Source organism: Dendroctonus ponderosae, unplaced genomic scaffold (genome assembly GCF_020466585.1).
Source record: "Dendroctonus ponderosae isolate FM_Combo_2020 unplaced genomic scaffold, Dpon_F_20191213v2 Dpon_F_20191213_19, whole genome shotgun sequence".
Taxonomy (NCBI): domain Eukaryota; kingdom Metazoa; phylum Arthropoda; class Insecta; order Coleoptera; family Curculionidae; genus Dendroctonus; species Dendroctonus ponderosae.
Genome location: NW_026018060.1, coordinates 159,176 through 174,209, shown reverse-complemented (window position 1 = coordinate 174,209; position 15,034 = coordinate 159,176). Strand labels below are relative to the sequence as shown.

Below are 15,034 nucleotides of genomic sequence, written 5' to 3'. Positions count from 1 at the left end.
TATTATATTATTCTGTTATCATTAACTCACTTCTCCATCTAATTCCAAAACAAGTCGGAGTACACCGTGAGCAGCTGGATGTTGGGGCCCAAAATTAATAGTAACATTTTTCACCTCCTTTTCAACTGGAGCTTTCTCATTATGCCAACCCGGCAGAGCCCAATGTTTGGTTGTTTCATCTGGATACATTACTGGACCTTTAAACTGTTCAAAGTATTCTGCGTCCGGGTACCATTTTGCGTTGGTTTGAGAACTGTAATTTTTTATGAAATCATTAACCGAGTATTAAATGTTATAAGTAATACAATCAAAATATTAGCATTAATTTGTCCAAGAAAATGTATTCAGGTTTGCGTTTCAAAAAAGATAATTTTCTGCTAGAATCGTCCCAAAAATCGAATATTACAACAGACTTGCAATCCACTAAATGCTTTTCCAGAAAATTGACAATGTTCTCAAGCAATGCCTCAATCGGCGACTACCCGCAACAAAACCATTTTCTCCCGCAAAAAAACATTGCAAAAAAACTTTAAGAAACTGATTATATCTCATAAAATTTTTTAATTTCCTTTTTAAAAATTCAAACTTGTTACTTTGAACATGAAATAATTAATAAACAAGTTGCCAGAAAGCTACGTTCAGAGCATCATTTTGCAGGCAATGCGATTCAAAGCCATCCCATGCGAATTAGGATTGCAGGTTCGGCTTTTTAGGATAATTTTGTCATAAACAGAGCTTCATATCGATTGATGATTTCCAAAAAAGGATTGCCACTGTACACCAAATAATATGTGTTTTTTTGTACAAATGACCCATCGATATCACAATATAAAATAATTGTAAAGAGCGATTAGCACACGGTGTTTTGCTTGAGTTTATCAACTAATAAAGGTCTAAACGTTGTTCCACCCTCAGATTAAACAAATGTTTTTATTTAAATTTTTCTATAGGAGCTAAGTACAATAGTTAATTTTATTATTTTATTCAAAATTGGGTTTTTGCCATCGTACAGAGTGCTTAAAATTTTTGCATTAACGTGACAAGCTTGTCGGTTCCTGGCGCATTCAAACAAAATTCGTTTCACACACTATTTTACGGTGCCTTAACTAGTATGCATCAAATTACAAAATTATCAAATTATATCAGATGCCAAGGTGCGTCAGTCAGGTACCAATATCTTGCTAGGGAAGATCTTACGAATTTTCATAGGAGCTCACCATCTTTTTTTTGACACCCTGTATAAGCATATAATTTATATGTAAGTCACCTCGTTTTGCTATTATTTTCAACAATTTTTTGTTTTTTTACTGCAAATTCTAAAGTCTAAAACAGGCCTGATTATTTGATTAGGACATTACAATTTTCTGATTACTTATTTTGTGTTTTATGTTGTCGAGGTCAGTTAAAGAGGCCGCCTTTTGGTAAATGGTAGCCTAAAATGCCGGTTTACTTAATGTAAAAGTAGACATAAATAGGAGGATAAGACTAGAATTCAACAACCTAGCCATTGTATAGATTTAGAAAACTCGTTGACTTCGAATGCTTCTAAATAGAGCTAATTAGCAAGAAATGCATACTACTTTTCTACAACGGCGTTAATGTAGGGTGGCAGATCTAAAATAGAATATATGCCAATATGATTTTTGTTGATCAATTATGAGCAGTTTGAACTTTCAGGTTGTTGGAGTTAATTGATACCTCATATTTGATCATATACATTTGAAGATATTTATAATCTATGCGGGCTTAGTAACGTAGTAACAGGCATTGAAACTGGACTACATATGAAACGAATGAATTCCTAATTATTGTAAACAAACTGAATAGCTGTTTTAGGTCTATTTAGGCTAAAAAAAATTACATAACACCTTATATGTTATAGAACAATTTTCTGATACCTGGTGTGAAGTAGGGCTGCTCCATTTTTCAGGAACAACCGGCTCGGCAGGTGATTAATAGTTGACCTAAAAACAGCTTGCATTTTTTATTGCTTCATAAATTAATGGAAAATGTATTTTAACAAAATGTATGTTATGATCTTGCTGCAGCGTTGTCAAGTGGGTGTAGAATCGTGTCGAAATGATTGACAGATGTTCATTTTGATGGTATTAGTAAAAATATAGAATATTAAATTAAATTGTCAAAAAGATGCAAACATGAGTTTTTAAGTTTTATTCTGGCTTTCTTGGTCTGGTACCCTTGACGCCTCTTTTATTTATTCGTCATTTTTGGCTAATGTTTTCGGCTCTACTATAATGTTCTGTTGAAGTTAGTTGTAGTTAGGATGTGAATATAGAGAGACGAAGAGACTCAATGCAAACCTACAATATAACCAATTTGATTATTTATTATTTTTGTTGTGTTTTGGCGCAATTTTCACGTAAATACACTATGTGGTCAGTTTCGTAAAGTGTAAACTACATAATATATCCTAGAATTTGGATATTTGGAGAAGGTAAAGGATATAGCAGGTAGTTATATTTACATATATTATACAATTACATACTTATACAAATATCAGTCAAATTATAATGCTGCTTATGATGATGGTTTTTCTCTTAGTCAATGGCATAAAATGTAGTACAGTTTATACGCCAAGACTAAGGAATCACGCATACACTTAAGGCATAAGATAGTCTCCAAATTTTTTACCTTAGGCCTTATTCTTCAGATGCTAGATTGATGACACAGGCATAGTGGTCTTCGTTGTTTGTTGCTAACAATTCAAAAGCAAGCGACCGCAAAAGACCTGGTAATTTCTTTTGATAATACGGGTGTCCCGTAAGCTCATGATCAAAACGGTACTGCGATATTCTTTGGACCAAAAGAAGACGATCTGACCTAACTTTTATTAACAAAAAATGTCTGGCTCCTCTGCTATTGATCGTCAAAGTTCTTCAAAAAAATTTATCTTTTTCGAAATATCGGGAGAATGGTACGATGTATTTTAGTGAAACTCGCTGTCAATTTGTTCTTATGTAAGACTCATATTTTGATGAAACAATCGAGTTCAGCCGTTTTGGACAAGTGGTGAATTCTTGAGTGTCGTGGTACAAAACTTACCAGAACTTTTTAGTTGGACGATAAAATCAACTCATTTTTTTAGGTTGATGCACTATTTTGATATGATGATTTTGATGAAATTTTTTTTTTCGCAAAACTATGAATGCTACAAGATTTTACAAACAGCACAAAATTGTGAATACATGATTAGTGCATCAACCTAAAAAAAAATGAATTGATTTCATTCTCCAATTAAAAAGTGCTGGTAGTTTTTGTACCACGACACTCAAGAATTCACCACTTGTCTAAAACGGCTGAACTCGATGGATTCATCAAAATATAAGTCCTACATAAGAACAAATTCCCAGCAAGTTTCACGAAAATACATCGTACCATTCTCCCGATATTTCAAAAAAGATAAATTTTTTGAAGAATTTTGACCATCAATAGCAGAGGAGCGAGACATTTTTTTGTTAATAAAAGTTAGGTCAGATCGTCTTCTTTTGGTCCAACGAATATCGCAGTACCTTTTTGATCATGAGTTTACAGGACACCCTGTATATTTAATTTACATAAAGCTGCAAATAGGACCTCTAATGTTATTTTACGGTTCAATGGTCTAGCTTTATATCTTACAAGTATTTCGAAGTCGTTTTTGTATCAATATCAATTTTAAGCGCACACGCAGAAGCACTATTAATTAGCTGGAAACTGATCACTAGATAAAACATTATATGAGCATCTCTTGTACTATGCAGTATTCCATTTTATTATCGCATCACACGCCTTATTTCTTATTATTGGTCTCTTACCAGCATAAGTTTTATATTAAACAATTTATAATATAAAGTAACTAAGAAACTTTCAGCTCTTTTGTTGGTTCTGACAATTTATGTTCCTGAAAATAATAATGAATATTATCTTACCGCTGTGTGATAGCAATTCTAAAAGCTAAGACATTTGGCAAGAAACACAGCTCAATTGAGTATTCATTTGCAAAATCATTAAAAAGGTATTGACTGTTCCTGCCGCCAGCGCCCAATTGTCTAGAAGTCCTTCAACCCCTCTCGCGTTCGAAGGTATAAATGTGCGTGTAAAAATAATTTCTTAGTAGTATTTCCTGGAAAGGCGTGTTTTTCGCCGCTTTTGAGTACTTTTCCAAAAGAAAACCAAAGACGCCATGATGTTCACGTTGTCTAACAAACTGTTTTTTTTTTCTTACACCTATTGTACGCATTTGCGTTTTAAGTAGTTAGTTCCGAATCATTTTTTAATTTTTGTTTTTTTGGATAACCGTTTTTGTTTTATTATCATTTTAAGTCGCTATCTCCCACAAAAGGGGAATTCGCCGACAAATATTTGGCCCTTTAAGCCTATAAAATTGTTTTTCGCTCTTGCAGTTTAAGCGTGGTGAGAGGTGTTTCAAAGTGAACTAAGATCGCGTGGATGGTTTTCTTTTGGGAAAATTGCCAACTTAATTTAGCAAAAATGATTCGAAAACCGCATTTTTTCCAAAAACAGCTTGGGCCTAAATGTGTTGCAGGATACCCTCTAGGTCAGCCGTGAGCAACCTTTTTAATCAACGGGCCAATTTAAATTTAATTTTTTTTGGCGGGCCGCGTATAGAGTACTCATTAATAATTTACAAAACTGTATATCGTTGTTCATGTTTTGTACCGTAATGCTTTTTTATGCTATATTTTTTTAATGTCGACATAGTGTCTGAGCGAGCATATTAAGCATACAGCTTTATCTTTGACGAAAGTCAAAAAATAATCAAATTTCCGCTTTTCTTGAAAATGCTCATCCGCAACCTTCCGTTTTTTGGTTTGCTTTTCTGACATGCTATTATGAAGTAAATAAGTGCATTTGTACAAATAATAACATTTGAAAGTTTTAAGAAATTTTGGTTTGTATTGCATGTTTGAACAAGTCGCCCACAAGTGAGTAACTCGTCAAAAATTCTATCGGTCAGTATGTACTTCTATTTTATTATAATTAATTTTATAACAATATATTGATAGGAGAAAGTTGACATCATAAATTCAATTTTTTGAATAGCTTGGCGGGCCGCATAGACACGTTTAACGGGCTGCGTGTTGCTCATCCCTGCTCTAGGTGATAGTTCTTGATTACCTTTTGATGAAGAATTCGTTCTTATTGCGAGATAAAAGCACTGTTTATCAATTTCTAATAAAAGACGTGAGGAAATTCTGTATTTTTTAAGGACAAAAATTTTTGAGTCGGAATACCCAACAAACCGTTTGTGAAAATTGAGATGTCGTGTAGATGCGCCGAACTAATTATTAAGTCAAGAAAATAAGCAAGAAAAAGGGTTGCATATGCTATGGAGTTTTTGATGAAAGATCACAATTTTTGGAACACTGTGATTTTTAGGGACGAAAAAGTATTGCAGTCCTCATATAATGGCAAAGTTCCAATATGCCAGCCTCCAAATTCAAGATTTAGTCAAATATATCCACATCAGACCAGCGGTAGGTTTTCTGTAAACTTGTGGGCTTAAGTCGTGGACCAGGAGTTTGTTGGAATATTGACGGCAGGTTGAACAGCGAATCTTATAAAGTAATATTAGAAATCGTTTTCCTTCCATCAGAAAACCTATTTTTTGGATATAACAATATTTTTTTTTGGATGTATCAATAATTTTTTTTGGATATAACAGTGTGTGGGTATACCTAACTAAGAACATCTATAGAGAAGATTTTAGGCTACCAAACCGCCGTGAATTAGGGAAAAATTTAAGACTCCTGAGAGTCTAACTAACACCAGAATATACAAGCATCTTAATTCGTTTTACGCCCACACATTTGAATTTCGTTTTAGATGCTTATGGGACAGAAATGTAATATTAGTTGATCAGTTTCTGAAGAACTTTGGGAAATACCTATTGTATATTTTGAGTCATCGACTGTACGTCATTTGTAATGACCACAGATCACAGAGGATACTCTGTGATCTGTGGTCATTACAAATTACAGCTTATAAAATCTTAAACGACAAAATACTCAAAATGACATTTAGTTAATTTCAATAAACGCCATTTTTAATATTTGAAGTTTATATGTAAAGAAATATTTAAAAATTAATCATTTTCAAAATGAACACAAGAAAAGCATATAAAAACAAACGTCGTCTTGTTAAAAGTAATTCCAAAGCCGGAAAATTGGGGCAAGATATAAGAATTACGGAGAGCAAATCAAATATTGGATCGAAAAGAGTAACTGTAAGTTCATTCGTACATATATAATAGTGAATAATAAGTGTTCTAATGTCTACTTGCTTCAAATATTGAAAAAATACTTGTTTAGCTTAACTTAACCACTTAATAATGAAATTTATTTAAATAAACTTATATTTTATATGCTAAACAAATGGGCATTAAAACTCAGACTGGTTACTGGGTGCTCCTATCATAAACTATTGCCACAAATGGAATTAGTTGAACCTGTTTTAAATTTAATTCTATAACGCATTCATTTCGCCTTTTATCGCTTTTATTTGTAGTTACTTCCCGGATTTTTGATTAATGGATTCACTTCTGATACTGCAAGAAAAGGTAAATGTATATTTGAGTAGATTACTGTGTCTTCGGTCTGGTTAACGTACTATTTACTTCTATATGCATTTTAATGCAAAAAATAGTGTTTTTTCTCTATTATCTTTGCACTAATAAAATATACATGTATAGGTCGAAAATTGTTCTGGCTTACTTTCTATAAAAACTTTAAACAATTAAGAACTTTATGTTACCGACTATGGCGTCAAAGATTGTGACTATACAACAAAGTATTTTGTTGAATATTTAACACAAATCTAAATTAATCAGATTTGGGTACCCGTGCGTTATTATCTATAAGGTGTTTAAAAGCGGCAATCTTTAAAACAATAATTTCTCAGATCATTTTACCAAAGAAAGTGCCTGGTTTGCTACGTATCTATAGGTTTGCAACGTATCTGATACGTAATATTAATCGTAAATGATTTAATAATTTAATAATAATGATGTTGTAGTACATGTTGTTTTGCCTAATATTAACAGAATTATTGTTTTGTTACGCCCGTATGCATAGTCGATCGTAAGCGATTCGCCGTTAACATGTGCCGCCATAGCGAAGAGCGCGTCGGCAGGGACCCAACGGCGCTATATCCTAATATCTTAAAATGTTCTTAATACTTATATGAATTAATTATTAATTAAAACTAATTAACTTTTACTAAAACACATGTAGCCCAACGACCTAAAAGTATTTACTTGGCGAGTTGTCGGATATTTTAATTTCGGCAAACTGATATATTTTCTGCCAGTGCTGCGAAGTTGGGCGATAAATCGCAAATTAGGCGATCAAATTTGTTAAAACACGTTTCAATTGTTGAATTTGCGCAAAATGAGCGATGAAAGTCTTCGTCAATGTGATGCAATTTGGGCGACTTTTGTTCGTCACTATGCGACTTTATTTACCTAAGCATTGGAAACAATGCTCCTGTATTCATCTAGGCGACATCACGGCGAATCGGTTCGGATTGACTATGCATACCGGCCGAATTGTAATGATGCCTAAATGTAACAGACATTTGTATGCATCATCGAAATCGGAATAGTTTATATTTCTGTTGAGTTTCAATAATTTCGAATTACTACAAATGACTCTACACATAGTAATTTTTTAAATTTAATTTAATTTACTGAGCACTAATTTAATTTAAATAAAAATCACATTTGCAAAAATAAGTTTTATTATTTACCTCATAAACCAACAAAGATTCCTTCAAGAGAACTTCTAGGGTTCAAGGAACACAGAAGTTATAAATTTGCTGCTTTATCTCGAACAAATATCGATATTTAAATAGACTTAAATAGTCACTAGGCATCCTGCCTAGACTTAATAATTTTAATGTAGTTAGCACTAAATCTGCACCTGATTGCCACTAATAATGATACCAATGTGCGAAAAAATCGATAAAAACTTCTTTAAATTATTTTTGAAAAACTTAACTTTTAAATATTTTACACCTTGTATTTTGCAATCGATCTGTTTGATTCATTTTTCTAGGACTTTTTTATAAAACAACCTGAGAAATGATTTCTTCAAATATTGACGCGTTTTGTTTAAACACCCCGTTTATTTCTGGTAATTATCAAACTGAAGAGAAAGAATAAATTCATCATTATTGAGAATATTAACATATGATTATGCCCTTAATTCTCATTTAGCGTATAGGTGTATGTTAATCAAAGATCCAATAAATCACATCGAAAAACGGCTATCAAACTCACACATGTCCGGAAAAGGTGCGACCAACACTTAACGAGGCAACTCTACAGCGAAAATGAGTTCTTATGACACTTTTGTGAAACTTATAACTCATTTTTGCTGTAGAGTTGCCTCGTTAAGTGTTGGTCGCACCTTTTCCGGACACCCTATATAATAGTTAGTGCAGATCCAAGAAGTGACAATAACAAAATTTTCAATTTGCCATACAGTATTTTTAATGTTAACACTTACTATACATAGTGTTCTTTAAACAGTCTGTATACACAGTAATTTGAAACGTTTTTTAAAATATTTTACAGCACTTAGTGATTTACAGCAAAGATTTCAATTTCAAGAAACCAGAAATATTTAATACCAGAGCTAAACTACTCATTTAAATGTTTAATTTAGATCGTGATTCTTAAATTACATTCTCATCAAAATGTCGAGTTTCGATATACATACTCATGATTTCATTTTAAAATAGATTTTATAAGAATTTTTATATCGTGTGTATTTTGTGCCAAAACATTCAATTATCACCAAACATACATTTCAAGAAACTCACCCTTTCTCATACCATCTCACACAAACAATCTTTAAGCAAACATTGTAATAACTGCACTTGTGCTTATTTGGGGAAAATATCTAGTTTCTATTTTTATTCAGGTAGTGTATTTCCACATTCTCAGTAAGTCTATCACTTCAAGATTGAAGATACTTATTACAAATGAAATAATAATTATTGTAAATAACTGTTACTTTAAGGTGAAAGTCGTCCCAATAAACAAAACAAAGGTAAAGTATTGCCTGATAATCTGCAGGAGATTTTCGAACGAAAAAATATTTTAAGACGATCTCAGAGGTTGTCGAAAAGACGCGAGAGTGATAGTTTACAGTCACCTTATCATCATCAATCTGGCTCAGAACCTTCGAGGAGCAATTCTTCGTCTAATGTACATTCAAGCAGTGTGCGTTACAAGCCAATATTAAAGAAAAATCCAAAAAGTATTTTTAAAGAAATTAGTGACAAACTTTCCGAAGCTCAAAACGCGCAACCTGAAGAGCACCATCAGCCAAGGAAGGTTTATAGAACACATCGACGAGTAGATGCTAGTGACCGAAATGTTAGTGATCAATATGACGAAAACGCTGAAACTGATAATGTACGGACCTTATTTGGAGACAAGAATTGCAATTTTCACACTCCGCGCTGTAGCCATTTAAAGTTAAACGTTAACTCTACATTTTGTACGAACTTTATTAATAAAATTCGTGTAACTTTTAAAAAGAACGTCGTAAATGAGAGCAAGGAAATAGTAAAAACGGAAATCAACAATGTCAACTTGGTATTGTCAGGAAAACCAAAAATGCACGAAAAAACACTGGAAGACAGCGATGATAACGATTTGGAAGACAAAAACATGCAGAATACGCTTCCAGTACCGCCAAGGAATTGGGTTTATCATACTCCAAACAATCGAACAATTAATGCAACTCAGCCATTGAACTGTCAAATAAAACCTGTTGTGATACTTGCAAATAGTAATCGTTTTGATTTATACGAGATCAAACCACAATGCAAAATGGTTCATAATCATTCAGAGCGAGAAACGGCAGAAAGCCCCCTAGGTAGAGCTCATTTCAGAAGCGAAGTGACTATTAATCCATCTAAATTTGGATTTAAACAAAATAAAAATCACAAGTTAGAATTTGAAAATGGACAACAAAACTACGCTACAGGAATGGAAACTTATAAGCAACAGGTGAGACATTTTAGGCGAAGATTTCAAATGTGCAACGACTGTATCTAGCAATGAATGAAAATTAAAAAGCCGTTCGTTGTATTTGATTCTATAATACGTATAGGAACCCTATTTTATCTGTCTCCCATTACTCTAACTTTGTACTTTTATAGTGCACCTCTTCCCTTGTAAAAGCTCTTCAAATAAGAAAATAATAGAATCTTTGCAGTCGAAATGATTCGACCGTCACTTTTTAGTCATAGTGAAAATTATCTTTACATACAGAGTGGTTTTTAGTGCGATATAGTCGATTATTTCCTATCGCACTAAAAAAACACCCTGTATGTGACTCCAATGGCAAATGTGTGGCTTGAAGCCAACAGTCATAAACATAATTTCACATCGAAGATTGAGAATATCGCGGCCGTCAAAGGAATCGTTCCAAAAGTACATTTATTGAAAATTATGTTGGTAAAATGTTCAACGGGACCAGAGTTTCACTCCCTTTCAGGTGCCTGAAGCTGGTTCACGTATCTCGGACACGTATTTGAAAATATTAAAAACCGCTGTAAAACCTTTTTAGATAGCAAGAACTTTTCTATGATTAGTATTTATCGCAAATTCCGATAAGGGTAGACTCCAAGATATGAAAATTTAAAGAGCCCCTTCAAAAGCGATATTAAAAGCATAATAAGCAGGACGAAGAAAATTAAAACATTATATTTATTTCTGAAACGGTCGAAAACATCTGGCGAGTCATTTAGATTGAACGTTTTGTGACTCGTTTGTTCTCCTCCGTCCTCAAGCAAAGTTGCGATTCCGCAGCGAGATTAACCTAGTTTTGATAGTTTAACTTATATCTCGGAATATGTTGCGGTAGAGGGTCGTTATAACAAATTTTTCATAATTTGGATTTGTTGGAAAGTTCTTGTCGTTCACAATATTAAAAGCAACCATGTCAATGCTTTTGCTTTATATGTGGGAGTTCAAAGTGATATCTTGGAAAGGGTTCTAAATGTCTGATCATTCAGCTCGCACCAAACGTGATAATCATGTGAGACGGACGTGATTATAAAAGCAGCATATCACAATTAAAGGACGTCCATAAACGACGTGTTCAACAAAACTATGATACCCGTTAAATAATCAACTGTGTTGTTAAACTGGTGAACAGATAATACCATTTTTAAACCAAGTGTTATTTAAGCTAACAAGGTTTTGCGTTATCAAAAGCTTTAGAGAATAAAAAAATGCAATGGAAATCACCCATCAAAATAATGTACTTGATTGGCTGCTGAGCTCTTGACTTTGACCAACATTACAGATAACTACACAGAACTGACAAAATAGCACGAATTTTTAATTTTGAATTAAAAAAATAGGAGGAACAAAACACAAAAATTGGCAATCAAGCACTACAAATGCTGGTATTTCAAAAATCTCGTCTTGTTTGTTTCATCAAAATTAAAGTTGTATTTTCTTTCAGAAAAGTGTACCTTCCACAGTAAATATATTTTTGTAATTTACGGAAAATATTGTTAAAGTTAATTTAGGGTTGTAACTTCAGACATTTAGTTGCAATTGGCTAAAACAATAAAGGTAAAAAGCTGTATAGTGCTCGCGTAAATAATGAGATCCCTCCTTATTTTGTGAACCTTTATAGCTGTTTCCACAAAATTTGCGACGCTATTAAGGTCAAATTGTCTATCTTTTGACATAAAAATGACTGCTGAAAATGTCAAAGTGACAGTCTTACGCCATTTTCGTTTATTTTTCCTAATGGAATGGGTGGTCGAGTGACACCTTGTTTTGAAGGTCTGTTCATCCTCCCGTCAACCGTCAATTTGTAGATCGTTTGTTTCAGTAGTTTTCGAATGACCGCTTGCCAATTAATATATCTGATGAGTTGATTGTTTTTCTAACGCTGTACAAAATTGTATTTTTATCTAAACCGACTTCGCCCTAATTGCAATTATCACATACAGCAAGTCCTACCCAGATATTTTCAAGCTTTATAAAATGAGTGCCATACACCATTATCCATTTATCAATTCTTAACAACTTAACTTTTAGGAATTCCATTTTATTAAATGTTCAAAATGTTCTCCGTTAGCAGCCTGGCAATGATAAAGTCGATTCGTGAATTCATCTTTAACTTTTGCCAATGTGTCTGCCGGTATTCCAAGGCCAAAGTTCCTTATTTTTTCTCTCAGGTCTTCAATTGAATCAGGTTTTGTAACATAAATTGGCTCCTTAACTTTAACTAACATAAACTTGCGATATCCCCAGAGAAAAGTCTATTGAGGCAAGATCGGGCGACCGTGGCGGCCATTCAACTGGCCCCCGCCGTCCAATCCACCTAGTTGGAAATACTGTATTTAGCCACTCCCTAACTGCTCTTGAATGAGGGGGTGCACCGTCCTGTTGAAAAATATCACTGTGAAATTCCTCCGGTTTGAACTTGACGAGTCTTTGTATCCTCGAATAAATCTGGTTTATTAACATATCTAGATAAAATTAACCGATAAGATTCTGATCAATTAATATGGGACCGACAAAATAATTTCCAAGTTTGCCATCCCAAACATTTATTTTCTGTGGGAATTGTGTGGCGTTCTCGAAATATGTATTGGTTCACATCAGACCAATACCGTACATTCTGCATATTCAGTTGATTCGTTAGAAAAGCAAATTCGTCTGTCATAATCTGGAAATTGAACAGTTGATTCGCACATGAGTTCACAAAACTGCCTATCCGAATAATCTTCTGTTAACTAATGAACCAGACTAATTTAGTATGGATGGACCTTGTTATTCCTAAGATAATTTTGTAGAATTGTTGCTGAGACTTGGCATTCTTCAGCAGCGTTTTCTGATGACTGCTGCAAATTGGTGACCATAGAGGCGACATGAATAATCAATCATCATCAAATCAATTTGTTTGGCTTCGAGAATAGACTTTTTTCAGTACTTTTTTCCGGCCAACACTGCTAGTAGTCACAAACTTTTGGAGCAATTTTCTGTAATAATTTCGGCAAATGGGACTCGCAGGAAATCTTTCGTTGAACAATCTTACTGTTTGATGTAAATTTCGACCGGCTTCTCCGTATATCCCCGCTTCAGTTCTTTGTTTCAAGGTGCGTCCATAAACCATTTTTGCATTCAAATTCACACTCTTAACCCAGGTACTGATCTCAGGTCCCATCTTACCAGGTACTTAAATAATACTTAATAGAAACTTAAACTTTCAAACGTAGATGATCGAAACTATCAAAAACTCTCAGAATAAATAAAAAAGCATTTTTAATATTATAAATACTTTTTTTTGAAAATGGACTTTTTGGGTGAAGTCACAGACGTTGTTAGATGTTCTGGAGTTCCTTGGAATATTTTGAAATACAAAATATCCACCAACATACAGGAAACGACCAAATAGTTTCGTGCAATTGAACGATCGTGATTTTAAATTTATAGCCTAGATTATCGATATTAGTTACTTTTTCAGTTTCCAAGTATTGAGTTAATCTTCAAAATAGAATATATAAAATAAAAATAACGATTATTTACAATTTGTGAGCTACAGCTATATGTTAAATTAATGATTGTACTGTTTATGTAACAAACATTTACCAAATAATAGTGTACGCCGTTTTACATTATCGAATACGTTTATTCTGCTGAACCATCGTTGAAGTTGCTTTTGTGCAACCGGCCCTAATTAAGCAAACGACTTAAAAATATGTTGCATATGACGTACTAAGACGCATAAATGATCCCGATGCAGCCAATATATATCGGACACTGCCGGATGTTGTAAAATCAACTCACATTCCATAATTATGTGAATTACTTTGAAAGAAATATTAATATTCAACAATAAAATGCTAATTACGCCCGGCGCTGCAATTGGAACCGACAGCTTGTTAACATGGTCCTTTAAAAGTTCTTGCATGACTCGCAATATGTAATCACCCGAGTTTTCAGTTTTTTTACGCATTTGTAATTGTTTTGCGGGAAAGTCCAATTTTTAAAGCTTCCAAGCGTATCCACGAAGTAGGATTCGGCCCAAAACGACCAAGAACTTCCATTTAAAGTGCTTCAAGCACTTGTGGCTCATTTCATTATAATTCAATCAAACAAGTTTTTTGTAATAAATGCCGAGAACTTAACTATATTACATACGTACTTCATTACAGAAAACTTGTTTGAATTTTCATTCAGTGAGTACACACCAACTTCTTATTGTCAGTAAAACGAGTGTCTTGAAATTTAGCTATCTATCAAATGTAACCATCGCCTTAGACTAGGTAAAAATGCCTGTCTTCATTTCTTTTCTTTAAGCACAGCACAAGGGGAAGAGACGCCATTTAAAGTTGTAAAGCTGGGTGACAGGAGTTAAACGCAAATGTGGGTAAATTAGTTACTATGTAGAAGCGGTTTCAAGGAATTTTTCATATCTTTTGTCATTCATGAGCTATATCAATTGCACGGTTTTAAAGTCACGCTGTAAAAGCAAACCCAGTGTAATGATTATTCGATTCATATAATATTGTAATGTTTATATTTTAGTGTGATTGCTCACGCCCCAGTTGCAACCGTTATAAACCGCAGATCGACAGAAATTATGCGGACAATTATATTCAGTTTTGTCCCACTTCGAATACTCTGATGGATGCTAACGATTTTCAGACTGAAAGCTGTGTAAAAATCGGACAGTCTCAACACATACGAGTAAACGAAACAGATATATGTGACGAAGATGATTTTAGGGAAATTCCGCGTTTTGTCTCCAATTACGAAGAAAATTCCAAAAACATGTTCAATTTTAACAACCGTGGAAACATGTTTGACTTTGGTTAAAATGGAGGATTACTGCTTCAGACCGTAGTGTCACCTTAGCAGTTTTTTTATACCAAACATCAGATTGAATCAAGATTTATTTAGTTACTTATTTAAGATAAAATGTTCAACATTTGAAACTATGTAATAAAACTGCAGAAAATTATGAAGGAA

At 33.5% G+C, this 15,034-nt stretch overlaps 2 protein-coding genes across 3 annotated transcripts; one reads left to right on the top strand and one right to left on the bottom strand.

The window, feature by feature from the left end:
• Positions 1-15: 15 nt before the first annotated feature.
• LOC125503318 (NADH dehydrogenase [ubiquinone] iron-sulfur protein 2, mitochondrial-like) lies at positions 16-2,091 on the bottom strand. Its single transcript, XM_048663397.1, has 2 exons — positions 1,899-2,091; positions 16-253 (listed from the first exon to the last, which is right to left on the bottom strand). The coding sequence occupies exons 1-2, from the start codon at positions 1,979-1,981 to the stop codon at positions 22-24; spliced, it is 315 nt and encodes a 104-aa protein (XP_048519354.1). The 5' UTR covers positions 1,982-2,091; the 3' UTR covers positions 16-21.
• Positions 2,092-2,174: 83 nt separating this feature from the next.
• LOC125503317 lies at positions 2,175-15,026 on the top strand. Of its 2 annotated transcripts, none has more exons than XM_048663396.1 (5): positions 2,175-2,455; positions 5,401-6,247; positions 6,529-6,580; positions 9,045-10,042; positions 14,591-15,026. In XM_048663396.1, exons 2-5 carry the CDS (start codon positions 6,122-6,124, stop codon positions 14,879-14,881), a joined length of 1,467 nt encoding a protein of 488 aa, XP_048519353.1. In that variant the 5' UTR covers positions 2,175-2,455; positions 5,401-6,121; the 3' UTR covers positions 14,882-15,026. The 2 variants fall into 2 exon arrangements, with proteins under 2 accessions (XP_048519353.1, XP_048519352.1); XM_048663395.1 differs by having other exon boundaries at positions 2,175-2,471.
• The last annotated feature ends 8 nt before the right edge of the window (positions 15,027-15,034 follow it).